Source organism: Crotalus tigris, unplaced genomic scaffold (genome assembly GCF_016545835.1).
Source record: "Crotalus tigris isolate CLP2741 ecotype Arizona unplaced genomic scaffold, ASM1654583v1 scf7180000023589.2044511, whole genome shotgun sequence".
NCBI lineage: Eukaryota > Metazoa > Chordata > Lepidosauria > Squamata > Viperidae > Crotalus > Crotalus tigris.
In genome coordinates, this window is record NW_024100062.1 from 495,605 (window position 1) to 519,368 (window position 23,764).

The 23,764-nt window shown below is 39.0% G+C and overlaps 1 protein-coding gene across 3 annotated transcripts in view; it reads right to left on the reverse strand.

Annotated features, from left to right (window-relative positions):
- The window catches only part of ADAMTSL1 (ADAMTS like 1), a 495,749-nt gene that overhangs the window by 107,542 nt on the left and 364,443 nt on the right, over window positions 1–23,764 (reverse strand). For all 3 annotated transcript variants that reach the window (XM_039319408.1, XM_039319407.1, XM_039319410.1), the window contains 4 exons: window positions 21,829–21,986; window positions 16,404–16,515; window positions 12,888–13,026; window positions 2,036–2,086 (listed from right to left, as the gene is read on the reverse strand). In XM_039319408.1, the coding sequence (XP_039175342.1) occupies window positions 2,036–2,086; window positions 12,888–13,026; window positions 16,404–16,515; window positions 21,829–21,986 (460 nt within the window). The remainder of the gene's footprint in view (window positions 1–2,035; window positions 2,087–12,887; window positions 13,027–16,403; window positions 16,516–21,828; window positions 21,987–23,764) is intronic.

Sequence of the window (23,764 nt, forward strand, 5' to 3'; positions counted from 1 at the left end):
CCATATTTTCCTAGTCATATCTACCGACCCACCAGGGCAGGGAGGCTGGGAATGTTGCAGGTCTCCTCTTCTAAGCAGGTACATCTGTCGGGATTCAGAAGAAGGCCCTTCTCTGTGATGGCTCTCTCCTTTGGGAATATCATCCCTGTGGAGATTAGATTGGCCCTCACTTTGACACTTGTACAAGGCCCTGAAGACCTAGGAACCCAGAGTGGGATGGTGGGTATTCTTTATTGTTTGTATATTGGATTTTTATTTTTGTACACCAGAGTCACTGAGAGTGAGTGGGCAGCCATATAAATTTTCTTAAATGGAGGTAGTTCTTGACTTACAACCACAACTGAGCCCAAAATTTCTGTTGTTAAGTGAGACATTTGTTAAGTGAATTTTACCCCATTTTACAACCTTTCTTGACTCAGTTAGTAACCCGGTTGCTAAGTGAACCTGGTTTCCCCATTGACTTTGCTTATCAGAAGATCTCAAAAGGTGATTACATGATCTTGGGACTCTGCAACCGTCATAAAGTTGCCAAGCATCTGAATTTTGATTGCATGATCATGGGGATGTTGGAAAAGTTGTAACTGTGAAAAACAGTCATAAATCACTTTTTTCAGTGCCGTTGTAACTTTGAAAGGTCAGTAAAAAAACTACTAGCAAATAATTAAAATAGCTTTGGCAGGTTTCCCCAATCTAGTATGTTTCAGATGAGTTCTGAAACTCCCAGAACTCAGAAAGGCACCATCCTAACACATCCAAAATGTATATTAGGTTAATTTTTGGACTCTTAAAAAACTAGAATGATTTTAAAGCACTCAATGATATTCTTCCTGATTCTTGGAATCAAATAATATTTATTCTTAAAAGAATTCAGAAGGAACAGGATCGTGTAAAAAAACAATAATGAAACTTACCAAAGAGGGGGAAAACTGTTTATCTGCAATTACTTAAACTATATTCTGTAGGAATTAATAGCACACTCCATTAAAAACATTGTTTCACCTATATTGGTGATTCAGCTGTTGGACATTTGAAAGCATTTTCATGTATTTTGAACAATACAGTACATTATTATTTCCTACTTTGAGAAGTTTCTTTAGCCCAGTAATCAGAAATCATATGTTCTTTTTTCCCCCCTAAGCATATATATTTATATGTATACATATGAACCAACACAAGATGGTTCAAGCAGGGATGCTACTACAGTTGGAAAGATGGTACAAGAGAAAAATTCCTGGTTTCTCTCTTAACCCCACTGCATATATAGGGGCCCTCACCAGATACCTATAGGACAGAGCTCCAGTTATCATCAGGATCTGCCTAGACACAATGCCACTTGACCTCCGCTTTTTGGGGGTTGAGACTGATGCAACTCAGGAAATCCAGATAGGTATATCTTCATCCTTCTCACCTTTCTAACATAACTAGGTTTCAGTGATAGACACCATCTCTATATATTTGTGTACAATTAGATCAATGACCAAGAAGGTCTTTATTGATAGATCTGGTATTCAATAGCATCAATCTGACACTAAGGTCTCAAACAACTGACTTATGTGAGTCGTGAAATCTTGTTTTTGAATATTTTAAATGAAGATGATAATTCTAAAAAAGAGATAACTGTCAAAACTTCTTAATGTTATGACAATGTCCTTAAACACAATTTTTAATGACTGGACTACAAAGGCAATTAAGAAGATAAATCCAATGAAAATTCAAGTGCTCACTTAGTAAATTTATCAATGTTGCCACATAAGGAGAAAGACTATGAAATTTTATCTTAATCTCATGTGAACTTTTCAGTGGAGGAAAAAAAAACCCTTGATTTTTGTGTCATGAACAATTATTCTGTATAAATACTTAGTACAAAAGAAAATTGTATTTTACTTGAATTGTAAAGAAAAACAGAAAACAATGCAGAAAAAGCACCAGAATTAAGAACATGTGACTGGTGAATGACTGTCACTCTGTTAGCTTGCCAATAAAACACACAATAACATATTTTCTTATTGCTAAATGGAACATTTGGTTTACATACCGAGGAAGAGGATGGTAGAGGTCATAGGGCATGATCTGCTTGTATCCATCACTGTTAGGAACAATAATGCCAACCCTCTGAGTAGAAGGTACACACAATAAAATAAACACTAAATGATTACATTATACAAAAACATAGCATTAGATAATTAACTCATCCTACTTGTTGATACAATCTACAGACAAAATATAAAGATATAAGGAACCAGACACTTTATTTTGCAAAAGATCTCATGAATTGATATGGCCTAATTAATTAGTTCATATGAGTACCATAATAAACATTGAAATGTCTAGCAGCAAGCTTTCTAGAATTAAAATTATGAGAGAAAGAGAATTAATGCATTTTTTATGATTAAGAATAGAGAACTGTAATTTCTCCATATAAAAGAACAAGGAATTAAACCTACACATATTAAATGGAGAAAAAACTATAGTAAAATTTAAATATAAAGTCAGAGTAAGAGAAAATGTGTGGGTATGGGGGGAGAATATTAAATCTTGCTCACCATTATGTACTGAAAAACAAAAATGCTCTCTACTGATTTCATAACATTGTAATATAATAATTCCGTATAAAACCTTAATGTTTAAAGATTCTTCTGTGCATTATTTTTGGTTGGGTTGCTTTGTTTGACTCTGAAAAATCTAACAACAATTATAACTTGGATTGTGTGATTTCCACATATTTTGTATCACCATATTTTGTATCAGTCTATGTCCTAATGGCTCTCTTTAATAATTAAATATTCATCTAGAAAAATTATCATGGAAAAAGCAATGGCAAATAATAAAAACAACAGCAAAAGACCAATACTGTTATAACATCAACTATGCAAAGCTGTATGAACAGAGGCTGTTTGTCAAGCTCAATTTGTTAAATGTTTCAGTTGGATATTTTTTACTAAACTGAAGATTTTACATCACATGAGAAACAAGCAATAAGAACCATCTTAACTAATCTTCCACTTGACTGCATTGAAGTCAAAATCCTCAAAGTACTACAGTATGGAATTAGTCCTCTGACCAATTTTGGCCAAACGTTCCTTGTCAACTGTAGTCATTTAACTCATTACAATTTTCATTTTTATACCAAACAGAAAAACTTGAATAGTCCATGGGATCCCCCCCCAAAAAAGTCCCCCCCCCACTTGTCTATTTCAATAACATTCATTGGATATGTGATCTAGCAGAAGCATTTTGCTCTTACCGAGTAGAAATATTCTGCCTGGAACATGATACTCAATGTAATTTCATAAGCACCTATTTCTGAACTCCTCAGAAATAAATATAAAATGAGGCTGGTTATCTGTTACGTCTGTTGAAGCTTGAGTATATAACTGCATTTCTACATAGGTATTGAACATGTAACAGGTTAAATCTACAAAAAGTGCACCATTTATTCACTGCACCTAAATGCTATACAATTGGATTACCTTATTGGCTATCTAATGTCCACTACTATGAGGACTACTGCTGGTGAAGCAGGAATCGATGATTCACTGGTCAGACAGATATATTAATATAAAAAGGGAGTAGATATCTCCAATTTTCAAGACTAGGAAAAGAATTACCAAAACTCCACCGTCACAAAACAACAGGAGAAAAAGGCTAGGATTTAAACTCTGACACTGACATATATGTTCCCAGATCTTCTTTGTCCATCTGCATGTGTGATGTGACACAAATACAAATGTGTATGTGCGTGTGGGCATATTCACAACAGATTACTTCATTTTTATTTGCAATGATCAACTGATCTAAGCCATGTCAAGTCTGAGAAGCTTCTCCTGTCCTAAAGACTCAGAATTTATTGCTAAATAATCTGATGAAGTCTGACAACACTTTAATTCCTACAAGAATCTAATGGCCAAGTGAGTTAGCCTAAAATACCCTCTCTGAAAACCACTGCTTCTATAGAAATTTCACACAAAAAATTAAAATGTAAAAGTACTTATCTGGTCAACTGTTCATATTGCTGAGCTTTTGGCCAGCGGCAGAAAAAAAAGAAACAAATAGTAACAGGCAGTTGTGAGATATTAGTTAAAGAAGATTTCCCATTAAGACTGAATGGAACTTTATGCAAATATAAAATGGCAAGTGGGATTTTGCCCATGTATAGAAGCATATACAAAAGTACATGAATAGATTTTGTCGATCAAATTCAAAGCTTTCTAAGCTGAGATCCAGTAGATCAAAGGTTCACTATAGTACGAAACTACCCTCTGGCTACTAAAATATTCATCTCTTTAGATTTAGGTGGAGGTTACTACAAGTTGTATGGTACCAAACCATGCAGTGAGTATAATATCCCAGGTGTAATCCAAACTGAACAGGAAAGTTGGCATGACTTATTTCACGGAGGCCAATTTTGCTAATTCACAATGGCAATTCTTTTTTATTTTCCCCCATAGTGATAGTTCAATAATTGCAGGAACTTACCATGATTGGGAACTGTTCCTGTAATCATTGCTTATCTTCTTATGTTTATTGTGCCAGCCAAACATAGGCAACAGGTAAGCTGGCATCCCTCCGTGTACATTAATGAACCGAACTGCAACCAGTAAGATGATAGTATCTTCCAGTGCACCTAAGGTCAGAATATTAGTTTAGGGGGTTCACAATATTTACAACTCTGTCCCCCAACAGATGGAAAATGGCAGTGATTCAAGAAAGGCAGGGGCTGCTTCTGCCTCTTTTCAGCATCAATCTTGCTCTTCCTAATAGAAAAACTATCAATTTCCCAACAGTAGGAACTGTGGTGTCTGTGTGTATGTCTCTCTGAGTGTCTCTCTCTGTATGTGAATATTTGAATGTTGTTCCCTCCTTACCAGCGCTGACAAAGCTTGCATAGTGTTTTTTTTTAATTTCCTGTTCACAAATGCTATAGTTGAGGAATAAGCACTTTTCCTAAATTATTGAGAACATGTAAAATTGCTTTAAACAGAGAAACAGGAAAGAGAATTATATATGTATGTATGTATGTATGTATGTATGTATGTTTATGTATGTATGTATATATATGTAGGTCTTTGGTTATTCGGGTTTTCTCCCACATCAAATTGGAAGTGTCTTGGCGACGTTTCGACAAAGTCTCATTCGTCATCTTCAGGCTGGTGTTTTCAGCTTCGTGCTTCTAGGAGCAATGTGTGATCGTAGCTGTTTCTTCCTTTTAACTGCCAGTGGGGGTATGAACTGATTGGATGAGAGCTTGGCTGTGTTCTGATTGGATGGAGGTGTGTTCTGATTGGTTAGGAGCTTGGCTGTGCTCTGATTGGATGGGGGGTTGGTTGTGCTCTGATTGGATGGGGGTTGGCTGTGCTCTGATTGGTTGGGGGAGTGTTCTGTTTGGGTGGGGGCTTTGTTTGAGTTGCACGGGGATGTGAGATGGTGAGCTGCATTGCTATTGTTTGGCTTCGCATTCGTGGTCGTGCCTCATCTTCACGGTGGGTGTCAGTTTGCTTCATGTATGGATTGGAGGGGTTTAAAGTGGCTAATGATGCAGCTGTGGTCTGGCTTCTGGTTTGTGATCATGCCTCATCATCGGTGTGGGTTTGGGTTTGCTTTTTGCGTGGACATGTGGTGGTGACATTCTGTGTGGCTTTTGTGAGTGTGGGTCTGGTGTCATTCTTTGTGTTAGGGACTCGTTTGTCAATAAGGGCAGGTTTCCAAATGGCTGGTAGGCGGGAGGTATCATCTCGTTTGTTCATGCTGTGTGGGCGTTTTTCTATCTCGATGGCTTCTCTGATTATTCTGTTATTAAAATGTTCAGTTTGGGTGATAGTTCTGGTCTTTTTAAAGTCAATTTCATGTCCTGTGATTTTTAGGTGTTGGACCAGGGAAGAAGTTGGTTCCTCTTTTTTGACTGAGTTCTTATGTTCTTCAGTGCGTGCACTTATTCTTCTAAGAACTCAGTCAAAAAAGAGGAACCAACTTCTTCCCTGGTCCAACACCTTAAAATCACAGGACATGAAATTGACTTTAAAAAGACCAGAACTATCACCAAAATTGAACACTTTAATAACAGATTAATCAGAGAAGCCATTGAGATAGAAAAACGCCCACACAGCATGAACAAACGAGATGATACCTCCCGCCTACTAGCCATTTGGAAACCCGCCCTTATTGACAAATGAGTCCCTAACACAAAGAATGACACCAGACCCACACTCACAAAAACCACACAGGATGTCACCACCACACGTCCACGCAAAAAGCAAACCCAAACCCACACCGATGATGAGGCACGACCACAAACCAGAAGCCAGACCACAGCTGCATCATTAGCCACTTTAAACCCCTCCAATCCATACATGAAGCAAACTGACACCCACCGTGAAGATGAGGCACGACCACGAACGCGAAGCCAAACAATAGCAGTGCAGCTCACCATCTCACATCCCCGTGCAACTCAAACAAAGCCCCCACCCAAACAGAACACTCCCCCAACCAATCAGAGCACAGCCAACCCCCATCAAATCAGAGGACAGCCAACCCCCCATCCAATCAGAGCACAGCCAAGCTCCTAACCAATCAGAACACACCTCCATCCAATCAGAACACAGCCAAGCTCTCATCCAATCAGTTCATACCCCCACTGGCAGTTAAAAGGAAGAAACAGCTACGATCACACATTGCTCCTAGAAGCACGAAGCCGAAAACACTAGCCTGAAGATGATGAATGAGACTTTGTCGAAACATCTCCAAGACACTTCCAATTTGACGTGGGAGGAAACCCGAATAACCAAAGACCTACATACAAACACCCGCGAAAACCTCAGAAAACATATATATATATGTCTTTGGTTATTCCCGAATAACCAAAGATGGGAAGATGTGAAGAGACCTGGCCATAGAATAGCCAAGAGTTGGACACAGCTGGATAGATATCATCATCATCAAGGCAAATATAACAGCAAATTCATTTTCCTATCTCCATTACATCCATGTTCAGAAGACCAATCAGAAATGACATATTTTGTACAATAAGAACTTCTGCAAGTTTAAAATATGTGGATGATTCAATCTAAAGAAGAGTTAGCTGCCTTTACAAGCCACAGTTACTAGGACCTGGTGTGTACCAGAGGAACAGAAGTATGGCTACTTTGTAGAGGGTAGAGAGTAAGGCTGGATCCTTATTCTGGATTGTGTGAGTCATTAAGAGTTGGGACATTCTGCATCCCAAACTATTTACGTGGTGATTCTTTTGATCTTTCAGTAGAGAGCTTTCTCCCTCATGCAGACTGTATTTAAATAGATAGCAGTAATGAAGCAAATATTACAGGAATTGTAGATCCCTGATTTAGTTTGTTTGCATAAATGGAAAAGAAGACTCCTCTTGATGTAATTTTCCTGCTTCGCAGGTTTAAAACTGTTAATATAAAAAAGGAAAAGCAGAGGTTTAACCTGTTTTAGGCAACATGCTAGACAGCGAATGATATGAAAAAAGAAGTTATGTAAATGAAGTCCGTGTTTAGATCTGTTGTATCAACATGAATTAAACCAATATAGGAAATTGATCTGAAGGATCAATTTAAAGGATTTCTCTAAAAAACTACTCCTCTTACTGGCTCATATGTGGAATAAAGTTACTCTTTGGGAAAAAGCAGATATGGACACTTTAGGACTTTTTTGAAATTGTCTTTCAGGCTAAAAATAATTGCAGTGACTATGTATTACTGCTTAATATTTGTGGTGGCTTTAAATTTTTATTTCTTTGAGTTTCTGTTTATTGTCAGCTTTGATAGTGTCCAGCCACCACGTTTCCTTTTACCACTAACTCTTCCGAACATAATTGCTTTTCTCCAGTGAATTCCCCCGCACCACACGGTCAAAGTAAGTGAGATGCAGTTTTGTGATTTTTGCCTTCTAGTGATGTATCTGGTGTTATCCGCTCCAGTACTTGCTTGTTAGTTTGCCTTATTATTACTATCTACAGTATTCAAGTACATTTCAGTATTGTGATGACAGAGTAAGGGGAAAGTGGTGAAGAAATTTTCAGCAGAATCTGCCAGTTTGAAATAAGCTGAAGAGACCTCTGTGACTAGTAAGGCTAGCAGTCTCTCAAGATTTTCCCAGTGCATGTTTTTATCCATAATAAACACTACAATACAGCCCTTCTCACATTTGATAAGAGACCCATATTCTATCGAGCACAGGAGCCTGGAATCTACTGTTTGTTTTGAGCAGAAAGCAACCGAAGGATTAAGCTTTTTGTTTCAGTTCCTCTGCTCAAAACCGCAGTCTCCGAAGTCATTTTACATTGGAAGAATATCCAAATATTTGCATATAGAATGCCCTTTTAATCATTCTCCCTCTGTGAATAGTTAATGATGGAATGGGGACAAAGAAAAATATTCTTGCTCTGTCTCTGCTTGTGCTCTTTGAGATAATGTGTCAAATGGGATGCTTTCTCTGCCTTTATTTATTATCCCATCTTATCATAATCATCCCAAATTGTAGTAGCTAAGAGGTTTGAATAGAAATAAGTACTTATCCATATACTTTTGTCTCAACGAAAGTATGCCTCAGCTTTAAATATATTATAAAATCGTCATAATTATTATTATGGCTTGTCGCACAGTCAGCCAGATGTTTAGACTAGATTTGACACTTTTATCCACCTATTAAGTCCTTTTCAAGGACCTGGGACAGGCAAATGTTATTGTTTGATAGTGTTAAAGGTACTGTTGGAAGATATAAGCTGTTCCAAGCAAATGTGCCACTGACTGGTGGTGATTTCATCAATGCCGATAGTATTCAAGTGCTGCTCCAGATGTTTTGGGATTGCACCCAAGGCACCTATTACTATTGATACTATCTTTGCTTTCTTTTGCCACAGTCATTCTACTTTTATTTGCAGGACTTTGTATCTTGTGATTTTCTCCAGTTCTTTCTCTTCTCTTCTGCTGTCTCCAAGTACTGCCATGTCCGTTATCCAGACTTTTTGTTTTTCTTATTGGTAGTTGTTAAGACGGGAATGCTATGTGACAGGAGATTATATGTTTGGATTCTAAAATCTCAAGCACTTTACCCTCTTCATTTGCTGTTACTTTACAACCAAGTGGAAAAAAAAACACAACTGAGGTTAAAAGGAGGTTTCAGTCATCCTTACCAAAGTCTGGTTGTAGAGCCAGGTCTTCAGACCCCTTCAAAATACTAGCAGAATGGGGGCCATATAGATCTCAAGGGGTAAACCTAATTCCATAGGGCAGGTGCCACTATAGAGAAAAGAAGCTTCTGATCTCCTGTTAGATGGCATTGTTTAATTGAAAAAAATCAGAACATACCAACCCTGCCAGAATGATTCAGCAGGGTAGGCACAGGGAGATATATGGTCTCTGAAGTAAACAGGTCCTATGCCATGTAGGCCTTACAGGTAACAACCAGCATCTTGAATCACACCTGGAAACAAACTGGCAATTAGTGCAGCTTGTGAAGCAAAAGTGTTATATGGGTATTCCAAGGCCTGCCCATTACTGCTTAGTAATAACTGCATTATGGAACAGCTATAACTTCCAGGTCATTTTCAAGGGCAGTGTCACCTGGAGTGTATTGCAGTGGATGAGCCGTGAGGTGACCAGGGCACAAATGATTTTCTGAAGGATCCCCTAATCTAGGAAAGGGTGCAACTTCAGATGGAGCTGCGCAAAGGCCTTCCTGGCCACAGCTATCACCTGTTCATTGAGCAAGAGCTGACAGTCCAGGAAGCCCTCCCGCAAGTTGCACACCACTCTTGAATGAGGAAGTACCACCCCATCCAGGCCAGAGATGAAAGTCAAAAGGTTATGGACATCTGTCTCCCAACATCTGAACAGGAAAATAATCAACTTAAACTGGTATGAAAATGTAATGATACCTTACCTCAAACTGATGGTTGGCCATCCTTAGTGGTTTCATATAGTTGTTACAGTAGTAGGATAAATAATTGAGCCCTGTAGTACCTTGGTTAAATTGTGCCTCCTCCCTACCCAAGTACTGACTGGAACCACTACTACAGTAGGAAAGGATCCCCACATAAATATGGTCAATATTATTTTAACTTGCTGGAAGTCCTATCAGGAGCAGGAGAATGATCATCCTCAAAGTCTTGATGTAGATCATGTAACCAGAATGATCATTGCTGCTTTGATTCCATGTCCAGCCTGAATCTGGATTGAAAAAGATTTAGATAATCCACTTCCTCTAAGGCCCTCTTTGACTGAATCACCACTTTCTTCTCTACAGTCTTCTCCAAATTGGCTGGTTGGAGATAAGATAATAGTTTTCATATTAGGCTGGATTGAGATATGGCTTCTCTAAGAGAGGGCACATAGCTCTCATGCCCTGTGTCAAAGAAGGGTTAACAACTTTTTAACTTCCCACTCAAGCTCTCCTTCCCACCATCCTTTGAAAAAGCCAGGATCCAAATTATTGATAATGAAGTTCATACTGCAAAGAACTTATATAACAATAGCACTTAGACTCATATACCGCTTCACAGTGCTTTACAGCCCTCTCTCAGCGGTTTACAGAGTCAGCATATTGCCCCCAACAATCTCATTTTAATGACCTCAGAGAGCACAGAAAGCTGAGCCAACCTTGAGCCAGTCAGAATCGAACTCCTGGAGTGAGCAGCGAGTTAGCCTGCACTACTGCATCCATATCTTTTTAACATTAAATTATCTTTAGCCATCCCAAACCATAACGGCACAATTACAATCATCTCTCCAATGCAAGGGACAAGCTATTGACATAAATATATTGAAGAGGAAGAGATTCCCTTAGCTACAAGATTCTGCATCTGCTATCTCATGATAAACTGGAACTGTGTCGGCAAAGGTCAGACAGGTCTTTATCAACATTGCCTTTGTGCTTTTAAAAGGTTCATAATGCCTCTCTTTTTAATGCCAATCAGTGCCATTTTGATTTGTTCACACATGATTATTGTTTTTTATTTTTTACATTGCTGTATCCTCTGCCAATCACCCTGCACACCCGGGATCCTTCTCAGCCACATTGGTCTGTGGTATATTACTCCTATTACTCCTTATTACTTAGAAGGATTTTTTGATCTCTCTCTCTCTCTCCCCTTCTCTTAATTAGCCTGCACCACGCAGCTGCCTATCTTAACAAGTCTTCCTTTGAATGATCAAGCCTATGTACAAAATTCAATCGGAAAATAACAAGATAAATTCTCAGAAATCAATGGAATATGTGAGTCACCTGTTATAACAATAATGACAACAGGGACTATCTACCCCTGCTTTGATCTCTTTTGGAGAGCAAGGTGTTGATTGGCAAACACAGTACGTAGGCTCCATTTCTCTAATTATCAGACTTGTTCAGAATTCAGAGCAGGGATCGTATCTGTATTCTAACCAAGTCTTGTACCTGATATAATTTTTTTTTCTCCCAGACAATCCAATGCTGTGTGAGGCTTATATGGAATGCTACATATTTTCTATAGGCCGGGGTCCCCAACCCCGTCTATGGACCGGTACTGGGCCGTGGCATGCCAGCAAATGGTCCACACAAAGAAGCGAAGCCCCATTTGCAGGATGCAGGCAGCATACAAAACCACGCACTATTTGTTCCGTGGAAAAATCTTTCTCACGGAACCGGTCCCTGGTGCCCAAAAAGTTAGGGACCTCTGCTATAGGCCATAGGAACATCTTTCCATGAGACTGCAGAAAATAAAGCTATTCACACTGCTCTGTTCGTCCTTTTTATATATATTTTCTGTGGCTACTATTCTTGGCTCATGCTTGAATCCAATAGTGCCTTAAGTCTACATTTCTCCTGTTTGAATACTCTCTTTCCATGTTGTTCTATTTTTTTTTTTACTTTCCTTTTTAGGTCAACTTTTAAGCTGAAATATCAATATAAAATACGATTACAAAATGTACTAAAATATTTTTAAAATAGAAAATGTTACCTTTTAAACCTCTCCTGTTATTCTATAATTTGTGAATTAGCTGGCTTAGTTCATCTTCTAAGTTATTATGACTTACAGGCAGTCCTCACCTTAAAACAACCGAGCCCCAAATTTCTGTTGCTAAATGAGATATTTGTTACGTGGGTTTTGCTCCATTTTATGACTTTTCTTGCCACATTTGTTAAGTGAATCACTACAGTGGTTTAATTTAGTAACAGGATTATTAAGTCAATCTGGCTTCCCCATTGATTCTGCTTGTCAGAAGGTCGCAAAAAGTGATCAAGTGATCCTGGAATGCTGTAATTGTCACAAATCTGAGTCAGTTGCCAAGCCTCCGAATTTCGATCACGTGACCATGGGAATGCCATGTTGTTAAGTGTGAAAAAAAGTCATAAGTCACTTTTTGCCCCAGTGCTGTTGAACAGCACTAAACGGACTGTTCAGTGGTGGGATTCAGCCGGTTCGCACCAGTTCAGTAGAACTGGTAGCTAATTTTTGTTGCCCAGGCCTAGAACGGATTTCCGGAAGTGGCATCCACACAGAGAACCGGTTGTTCACATATTTGAATCCCACCACTGGGACTGTTGTAAGTCAAGGACAAGCCTGTACTCCTAACATGATTAAAAAAACTAAATATCTGAATGTCCGTTCAAAAACGATCCCATTAAAAAAGAACCAGACTGACCTCAATTCCTTCTTTTATGTTATGCCATGTTAGTTTTCTGCAGCTTTAAAGATGTTTGCTAGCTGAGGAAATATTGATTAGTGAGATACTTTTGTTGTTGTTGTTGTTGCTGATCAAAGGTAACACAAACATTCTATCCACGTTCTACTAAAGAATCTTAACAAAGCTCTGAAAAGTTTAACAAGAAAATAATTAATCTGCTGGTATTTCAGTACAAAATAAACCGTGTCTCAAAACTGTTAACTGATGTACCTTGCTGGACAAGGATCTAGGTTGCACTCTTGGAGTTTTGGCTTTGGCTTGATGTTTTCAGGGTAATAGTGGCAATATTGATCAGCTACCACTCGACTGCTTCTCAGATCATAGCATTCAGCAGATGTAAGTTGGTAACCTTTAAAAAAAAATTCAGATGGAGTAAAGATAAAGACAGCTATGCAGTTCCACATCAACAAGCAAGTATCACCTACGGATCTGAATAACAATTAGGTCACATTAGGTAAGTCATTGTGTCATTCTTTCAGAGATATTTCCTTACCAAAACAGAGAAATAGAATGACCGCAGGTGAACAAAAAAAGCAGTGGGAGCAGGGGGGGGGTAACTTTCAGCTCCCTGCAGGCTTCTCCATTGACTTTTGATTATGGGAAACTAGCAGGGAGCATTGGAAATCAGGCTCATGTGATGGCAACTGACTGGCGAGGCTACGGCAGCCACATTTTTGCGAATACAACTGGTATTCGTATTTCGACACAGGAATAATGGGTCCTAGATTTTGCATACTTTCTTTCAGAGGTTTGAGGCATCTTGATTCAAAAATGTTTCTGCTCTGATACACTGTTTGGGCTAAGTACAGGTTACAAATGGATAGGAGAGCATTAGTAGCATGTAGATGGACAGACTGATTATAATTTGATATAGTAACATTCCTGCAAGAAATGTCATTTATGGTTTGTAATGCAAAACTGAAACACAGCACACACACCTTCTAGGCGTAACCATATCTGCTAGCATAAGATATCTCATTAGATTGGATGTTACAATTAAAAGCATGTTGATTTATAGCCAGTGTACAATTTCCTCAGTGATTTTTACACAGTGTTTTTTCTTACAAAAACAACTTAAAATGAAAAATAAACAAATATTTTTTTATGTTATCAAAGAAGGGATAAACAGTGATGCAGGGTTCCAGCTCAGGGAAACAATACTTTAAAACTTTTGTCGAAGCTAAGGGCCACTGTAGGTAGGGTTGTGTTACATGAACTAGGGTATGCAACGCACACATATGGACACACAGACAAACATACATACACAGGGATACAAATTATCTCTCCACACACAGTTAGCTAGTTATCAGTGTTTTTATTGTTTTATTATGTATCTTAAGTTATTTTAATCATATTTTATTGCACAGCGCTGGATCAGTTTCCATCCATTATCAATAAGGTGGCTCTGTGACTGTTCACCAAGTTCAGTGGTGGCGAACCTATGGCTCGGGTGCCAGAGGCGGCACTTGGAGCCCTCTCTGTGGGCACACGTGCCATTGCCCCAGCCTCGCCTCCCTCCACGACCCCCTCCTCTCCAGCAGCCCCCCTGAAGGAGAGTCGCCCCTGAGCATGGCCCATGCGGAGCAGCGCAGCCAAGGACATGGCAGCCAGGCAGCGTAGATAAGACTCTGCCCTCACACCCCATCATGCACAGTTGATGCTGCAGGGCGCGGGCAGAGGGCGTGACCACCATAGCGCTGCTGGGCTGCCTGGGCAATCTGCGGCGGGTCCTGGAAGCGGTGAATGGCCCTGCGGGCAGGCGGGGTGGGAGATGGGGGTGAAGTGGGGGCGTGGCAGGTGGTGGAGCAGGGGTGGGACCAGTTTTTGGGTACTCGGTCTCTAAAAGGTTTGCCATCACTGACCTAGTTAGTATGTTAATACCTGAATACACATCTTAAGAATACAATTCGAATATCATACATATCTTTAAATTCAGATGCATAACTTAAAGGTAAATCAAATGCATATAAATTATCATTCAAAGTTGATGAATTCTATTTGCAGTTGGTAGAAGTGGTGTCATTTGTAATTTGGCTGTGCTTGTCTGTATATGAAAGATGATTCCTTGCTTCTACTTAACTCACGCCATGTGATATTTTATGCTTCTCTTTTAGTGATTTAATGCGCCAGATTGCTTCCCCTCCCCTATACAAATCTTGGACTTCTAAGAGCGAGGATAGAAAATGAACATACTAAAGAAATAAAAAAGAAAACACAAGATCTCTCTAGCTACTCATAAGTTCTGGGTGATTTATCTTTCCCCTTGAAGCCCAGCTTTGCATTCTTCAATGGAAGCCTCCTTCTGTGCATTTTTCTCATTTCCCATCTCTAATTTCCTATATGGGAGTATCAGCTGTGGTTATCGCATTTCAATTACCAGAAGCCAATTGTCTTTTCTGCGGAGAAGGTGCTGCTATCCTTGACCACAAAGGCTGGATAGCTCCCCCTGAGGCTTTATTTATGAGCCATGGTGACAATTACTACAGTGAAATGGAGTCCTCAAAAATTATTATACCTTCAGTGGAAAGGTCAAACCATAGGCTTTCAAGTGCACTAAGAAGTCATTATATACAGTGCTCTGTATGCACGAAAAGTTATTAACCTTTCCCCCTTCGTTTGATTTAGGACAACTAATAACTTGGATGTCATGCTTTAAGCAAGCTACAGGTCTGACATCTTATTTATTTATTTAACGTATGGTAACAGGTCTGACAATGAATATAGTACAGAATCAGTAAAACTACTTTTTGTCTTGATAAAATGATAGCAATGCTACCTGGGCAGCAAAATTCAACTACGGCAGGCATATCAAAATGCAAGCCCACGGGCCGGATGCATCAGACCAAAACCATGCCCACCCCATTGCTAGCAATGGGGAAAAGGTTCCGATACGTCGCGCGATGTCATGTGACGTCGCAAGTTTGAACTATGGGATGCTTTTTAAAAACTTTTCAGCCATATCAAACCAACTCCAAATAATAACAATGGATGTACCAGATGTACTGTAGTGACACTCCTTGCCACCGTCATTTTTCATCTGAAGATCCAGAGTGATCAAAGGTCAAAGAGCAGTTCCAAACCATGAACCTGTTCTTTGCACAGCTCTATCCATATTATAAACCCCCCTGATCCTGGGAGTATATTACCTCTTCTGTCCTGTCTTGGGCTTATGTATTCTCCTTATTAAACTAGGTAGCAATTAGGATTTTTTTTTTAATTAAGACAAAATGCATGACTTCAACTCCTCTTTCCCCACAGAAAATCTGAGTATATGACAATTATTTAAAGAACTATACTTTTAAATTGTAGTCAGTATTTTATAAACGTGGCATAATTAGGAAAGGATAGATAGGCTGTGAATAAGGGAACAAACCAAGATAAATAGATAGTGATATTAAAATTTAGGGATTATGGATACCTGTAATCTTGGCCCTTAGAAAAATACAATTTGTTTTAAAAAGAGCAGACTAAAAATAAGATATGAGAACTTTTTCTTCAAAGATCTTTCTGGAGGTCGCTGCATTGTACTGTACATGTGGTAATTAAAGACAAATCAGCACTTCCACATCTTCAAATATTCCACAACTCTACAAATATTTACAACCAAAAATAAAAGAAAGGAAGGAAGGAAGGAAGGAAGGAATTTCCATAATAAAAACAAAATTGGTGATGTATATCAGTGCTTTTTAGAATTGCAGTGCGGAAAACAGTGTTATCATTCATTACCTCCACCACAGGATACAGAACAAGGAAAAAAATCGGTTTCTCTCCAACGGTGGATAATAGGTTGATAGAAAATAAACTGAACTGTACTGTCGGCAGGACCAACGTAATGAATCTGAAAAGAAGAAAAGCTACAGGTAAAGTTATTAGTCTGCAATCCACGTATAATTAGAACAATGGTTTCTAAAACATATTATCTTAGCAACATGTAATTACGTTGTAATAAGTGAAAGTCCTCCATCATTATTTTCAGATAAGCAACTTCTGTTATCAAGAAGCATAAATTAAATAGTGCCAAGGGGCTTCCAAATAGAGAAATGGCAATTAAATATTTAAATAGATATACGGTGTAATACTTGCCTTTAAAGCTATGAATACGGTAATCTTTTTAGTCCTGTCATTTGTCTTGCAGGGTGGGTCCTAGGTTATCATGGGTAATAATTTTTTTATCATGATTGGTTGGCCTCTTCTATTTTTTGGCCATAGAATCATTACTCCAGAACAATATTATGTCTTAAAATAGGGTGATTATTCCAGATAAATAATTAAGCTAATAAAAACATCTGATAATCTAAACAATTGTCAGCTTCCTAATGCTGTCATAGAAAGAATTAATACTTTTCTAAAAGCTGTCAGAGATGTTTTGACAAAGTGCACTCAAGGAAAGCCACTAAAGCCAAAAGCAAAGATGTGGACCGTAGGTTGTCAAGATAGGGCTGAAAAAAGACTTTCATGAAAGATTTACTTACAGTTACATGAGAAACTTCTGCTGGTCATTACAGACAAATATTTACAAACTGATGTATGTGCATTGGAAACAAAAGGCCTAAGATTTCCAACCAATGTGGGTTTTGCCCTTGCATGGATTTAGGAAAGGCTCACGTAGATAATAGTGAGCTTACATGATTGTATCTATATAAACTAAGTTCCTGTGCTTATTCCCTTGGTTCAAAACCCATTCTACTGTTCAAACAAACAAACAAATAAACCAGAAAAAAAAGGAAACCAACAGAAAAGAAATAGCATCATTTTTTTGTCCAAAAACAGAAGAGAAACACAATAACAAAACTCAAGAATCCATAGGTTGCAAAAAAGCAAGAGGTCATAAAAGAGGAAGACAGAAGCGTTTGAGACATGTTGAAGGATATAAAAGTTTTAGTCTGTTGATGAGAGCCCGAAGCTTTCTTTTAATCAAGTTAATAGTGATATATATTCCCAGAAGGAAAAAAGAACTGCAGCTGAAACATTACATGTTTCCTACGCATTGGAGGAGGCCTCTTGTATGGATAACTACCATTTTGCTCAGCAAAGGTTTCTAATACTTTGCATAAGACAGAAGTACATGAATCACCCATGGATTTGGAATGACAGAAAAGTACAGTGAATCCAGGGAGATGTACATGCTGTCAACGCTCTTAGCTCTTTGAAATTTCCAATATGAATACAGATTAACAACAGCATTGGAGGGGAAAATGCTAACTAAACAGAAAAGATAAAGGGGGAAAAAAAAGAGTACTATCAATAGTGTTGCCTGAACCTTAAAAATTTCATGTTTGTGAGATTCCAGGCCGAGCATAATAAATTAGAAGAGAGATTACATGGGGCCTAGGAGAAAGGGTTGGGAAATTCCACATCAAAAGTCAGGAAGACATAACAACCTATCTCCCCAAGGATTTTCGTTGTGTTGTCTGCTTGATTATCTGTCTTTTCTGACATGGAAAAAAGACAGATGCAGATCTTTCTCTCAAACGAAATGGGGAATTATACATATAGCCTCTACTACCAACCCCAACACTCTTGGGTGGGTATATATATATATTGCAATTAATCACAGATGGAAAAAATAACATTACAAGGCGAACGAGGGGAAAGGAATCAACATACTGATGTTTATTGTTTCAAAAAAGGATACACAGGATGGAATATAATGATTACAAAATTGACAGAACTTTAGTGTCTGCAGTGTGGTGTCTGCAGTGTGGGAGTGGGTGCGAAATCAGATTTTGACCAGCTGATTCTGAACCTGATTACTCACATTTCCTACTTACACCAAACATTTTTGACTATCTTTGCTCTTATTTAGAAATTTAAACTACCCCAAAAGCCAAACCAAGAATAAGAGCGAATAGTATCAGTTATGAATTGTTGCCTAATGTTTTTAATTAAATAATGTGCTTAGATTCCCTTTCATTGATTCTTGGGTATAAAAACTTCACCACAATATATAATCCTAAAAATCCTGAAGCAATCAACGTCTTCTTCTTTGTTTCTAATAATTTATCATATTTTGGGGAATACTAAATACTGGAACGCATAGGCCACTCCTTACATTCCTTTTGAATTAATAGCTATAAGCTTTGATTAAATATCATACTGACTTGTAAATAAGTAACATCCCCATAGAAGATATGAAAATAGGTCGCTGAGTGACAGAAACTTAGGAAGTCACCTTGAACAAATTGATCCATAAATCAGGCAACATTTCCTAACTGAGGAATAAGTAATCAATAGCCACCCAGATTTTTCAGATTATAAGAGCTGAATCAGAGAGGACTTTAAAGTTAAATCATTATTCATTCCCAACTCCCTCTATTCTAAAGCTTTGACTAACATTGAACAGCATGGAGGAAAAGCTGGAACCCTAAAGGCGCCTCAGGACATCTGCTTAGGGTTTGAAGAACAGGCTGCATATCTAGGAAAGATGAAAAATTACTACAAAACAGCATCTTCAATGCCTAATCTTGCCAGATGATCCAAAAAGGCATTATCGTTAATATACCACCAAACATTTGAGATATTTAGGAAAATTATCAGAAATTATCTCTCTCTCTTCCTGGGTTCAACATAGGACAGTGATAGCGAACCTTTTAGAGACCGAGTGCCCAAAAACTGGCCCCGCCCCTGCTCCACCCCCCTGCCCCCCCACTGCCTCCCCATCCCCCACCCCACCTGCCCACAGGACCACTCACCACCTCCAGGGCCCACCGCAGATCGCCCAGGCAGCCCAGCAGCGCTATGGCGGCCACACCCTCTGCCCGCGCCCTGCAGCATCAACTGCATGATGGGGTGTGAGGGCAGAGTCTTGTCTATGCTGCCTGGCTGCCATGTCCTTGGCTGCGCTGCTCTGTGCGGGCCACGCTCGGGGGCGACTCTCCTTCAGGGGGGCTGCTGGAGAGGAGGGGGTCGCGGGGGGAGGCAAGGCTGGGACAACAGCACGTGTGTCCACAGAGAGGGCTCTGAGTGCCACCTTTGGCACCTGTGCCATAGGTTCGCCACCACTGACATAGGCCATTTCACCAAGCAACTGAAACAGGCTAAGCAGTATATCTCCTATGGAAGCACAAACTGAAATGGATGTAAATAAAAAGTAGCATCCAGATTCAACTGAAGCTATCTGGATTTATAAAATCCATACAATTCAGCCTAGCAAAGCAAGATAAATAGAATGGGTGATAGCTAATTGTGCTCCTTCTGCTGAAGGAAAACTTCAAGGAATTACAAAATTTTCAAACATCTACACTTTATCTCCTTCATCTCAACCCGTATCTGCTCTAGAAATCTGGCAAAATCTTTTGAACAACAAAGTTGGTATTGGAGATGAAAGGGGAACAACCCAAAATTATCCATACCCTTTTTACTTGAAAATAATCACAGACAAAAAGAAATAGGCCATAATTTAAGGGCATTGAGCCCTTATAAATACTTCAATATTTATCCATTTTATTCCTGATTTGCAAATACCAACTAACTAATTAATTACTTATCCAATCACTGATTAACTATCCAATTAATTACCTAGTCAATCAAGCTAATTTCCCAAAAGATAAGTTTATAAGGTATTTGTATAATTAAACATTCTCATTCACTCTGTTTCACACAAGTAGGCCAAGACTAGCTGAAGAGTGGGATGGATTGAAACCTTTTTGTCGACCCACAACTTGCAGGTGAAGAGGATTTCCTGCCTTGTCTTCACCTTATGATGGGATAAAAGCTTCTGTGTTGCTTAACTACTGACCTGCCAACAAACCTGGAATTAAATTGGAAGAAACTCCAACAGTTCTAGTCCTGGTGTCTAAATCATGTAGCAGTGAAACCAGCAGTGTCCATCACCTATCCCAGGGCTAGGCAACCTTGGCTCTTTTATGACTTGTGGACTTCAACTCCCAGCATGGCTGGCTCAGGAATTCTGGGAGTTGAAGTCCACGAGTCATAAAAGAGCCAAGGTTGCCTACCCCTGACCTATCCCCCTTGCAGCATAACCTATATGTCTATCCATTAATGATCATGGCATCAAACCATTTTTGTTGGGAGTCCTCAGTGAAAAATTATGATACCCTAAAACCTGTTATAGATTGTACAGCTTGTATCTTAAAATCTCCAGGCCCTTCTTGACCCACTTCCATCTGCTCCAAAATGTTTTATTATCTTGTTAATTCTCAAAGGCGTACATTCCACTGTGCCTCTTAGCCTCTCTATAGTATACGTATTTTACTTTCCGCAATGTGTTTTCAATTACTTGGAAGAATAGGAGAAAATTAATGAGAAGAAAACATTAGTGGGGAAGAAATAATTTGATTCTTTACTGCCAGTTCTACACAAAACAGAGCTTCTAAGCTATCTGCTGATTTCTCAGCCAAAGCTGGTTTGCTCACTGTAACAAACTGCAGAGCTTAATTCTGCTCATTTCTTTAGCAATTTAAGAGGATTTCCCGAATTATTCTCCTGTAGTTGTTCTGAAAAGGGGGGTTGGGGGGGGGAGAGGCAAAGAACAGAAGTCTAATATTATGTGAAGATTTAATGCAGCATATCCATTTATGGACTATGTTACTTGCAATAATTCAGGAAGTACTGTATTTCCCATATACAGGTAGTCCTCGACTTACAGCCATTCATTTAGTGACCAAAGTTACAATGGCACTGGAAAAAAGTGACTTATACCTGTTTTTCTCATTTATAACTGTTGCGGTGTCTCCATGATCATCTGATCCAAATTCAGACGCTTAGCAAGTGGCTCATATTTATGATGGTTGCAGGGTCCCCGGGGGGGGGGTTACGTGATCCCCTTTTGCAACCTTCTGACAAGCAAAATCAATGGGGAAGCCAGATTCACACAACAACCGGGTTACTAATTTAACTGCAGTGCCAAGTGATTTGCTTCACAATTGTGGCAAGAAAGGTTGTAAAAGGTGGCAAAGCTCACCTAACAAATGTCTCACTTCGCAGCGAAAATTTTGGGCTTACTTGTCGTCCTATGTCAAGGACTGCCTGTAGTTGTAAGTGTCATGGAGTAGCACATGTTACTTGCAGGGGAAACGTAAGTCTTGAACTGTTACAGTACAGTGGAGACAATGTCATAAGCATCCTTGCCACAAAGAAGACATAAGTATTACAAAGTGCTATTGTTGGTCAGTTGTTCAAAGCTTCTCACCTTTACTGTGAAATCTGCAGTGAGAGGGCCAGATATTCTCAATATCTCTTTGTCTGCAAATTTCTGAAACTCCACAGAAGAATTATCCACAATGAAGGATCCGGTGATGCTGAGACTGTTTTCACCTTTCACACCTTGCAGAGTTTTGGTTTCTAGATCTGACAAATACAAGCACATCGAAGAGTCACATACAATCGTTTCCTTGGCATAAAGAAATAAAGCCATCAAGCAAAACACCAGCTATAAAGCATTATTTATTTGAATTTAATTGAGGATATTATTAGTGCTTCACCCATTTTACTTTATACCATCCTCTCTGGTTTTCCACTTCGCTTCTATCTAATCTACTAATCTATTGTATTGTGTAAGACAGGACTATTTCCATCAGAGTTAACATTTGTATTGGTGTGTCAATTTCTCTAGACTTAGCCATGCAGAAGAGGGAATGGTAGCCCCGCAATCAATACAGTATAGGCCAGGGGTCTTCAAACTTGGCCCTTTTATGACTTGTGGACTTCAACTCCCAGGCACACTGGCTGAGGAATTTTGGGAGTTGAAGTCCACAAGTCATAAAAGGGCCAAGCTGAGGAATTCTGGGAGTTGAAGTCCACAAGTCATAAAAGGGCCAAGTTTGAAGACCCCTGGTATAGACATATACTGTATGTTCATTCATTCATGTCATCCACAGTCGTTCAAATGTCATTTTCCATTTTACAAAAAGCACTCACAATATTATATCAGTTAATCGAAGGATACTTAAGGGATTCATGAGCATCATCCTTTACTTGGATTGAGATTGAATTGCTACACCATCCAGTTGTGATAGCCTGGAAATGCATGGGTTAAGAGAACACACAAAGAACAGTGGCTGTTTTGGATAGAGCACACTCACATATAGTTTTTGAATAATATGCTGGAGAGATTATTCTAAAGTGGAATCACAGATTTATGATTTATATAAACCGTGTGTTTATGAGATGTAAAAATGAGATGTCATGATGAAATGTAGAAACATATTCAGATCTTCTGGCTGTAATAAACCTGACACTACATGTAATGACATATTCTTTCTATGAAAACTTTTTCAGAAATCAATGCTCTAGCTCAGTGATGGCAAGCTTTTTGGGCTCAGTGCATCAAGAATTCAGAAAATGCCTACCTTGACTCTGATGGTGTGTCTCTCACATACACACTCCTGGAAAAATGTGGCCTTTCCAGACCCTCTGGAAATTGCACATGAGAGCTCTACATTTTATGGGGCCTCTGAAGCCTCAGAAAATCATGGGAAAATGCTTATGCAATTTTTGGACTCCTGACAGGCTTGTTTTCTTATGCAATTTCCATACCATCACTGCTCTAGGCTTTATATTTTTATTTTGGAAGTTTACATTGTCAAGATTTATCCAAGATCAGTATAATAAAGTACTCATTGCTTGCCACAGGAGCATATTTTCCCCAAGTATTTAGCAAGATGCTGATCTCCGTGATGTGTATTCTGCCTGCTTCTAAGACTAAACCCATTGCTATATATACTTTCCGAACACATAACTTACTCAAGGTGATGCCTCAGATATGGTTAATTTTGCCTTTGTACTCCATTTTAATCATGCACACTATCTCTTCTCTTTTTGCAAAAGCCTACTGACATATGTAATGCCCTATTTAATACATTTGCTCGTTCACTTATCTCATCACCGTTACTATCTATTTAGGGGAACGTGAAATGAATAGGGAAGAATTATTATCGAAGCAGAGAGCCAGTTTGGTGTAATGGTTAAGCATCATGCTAGAAATAGAGACTGAGAGTTTTAGTTCTGCTTTGGGCAAATAGCCGGCTGGGTGACCTTGGGCCAGCCACTTTCTCTCAGCCTTGGGAAGGAGGCAATGGCAAACTACCGTACATCTGAAAAACTTTTCCAAGGAAACTGCAGGAATT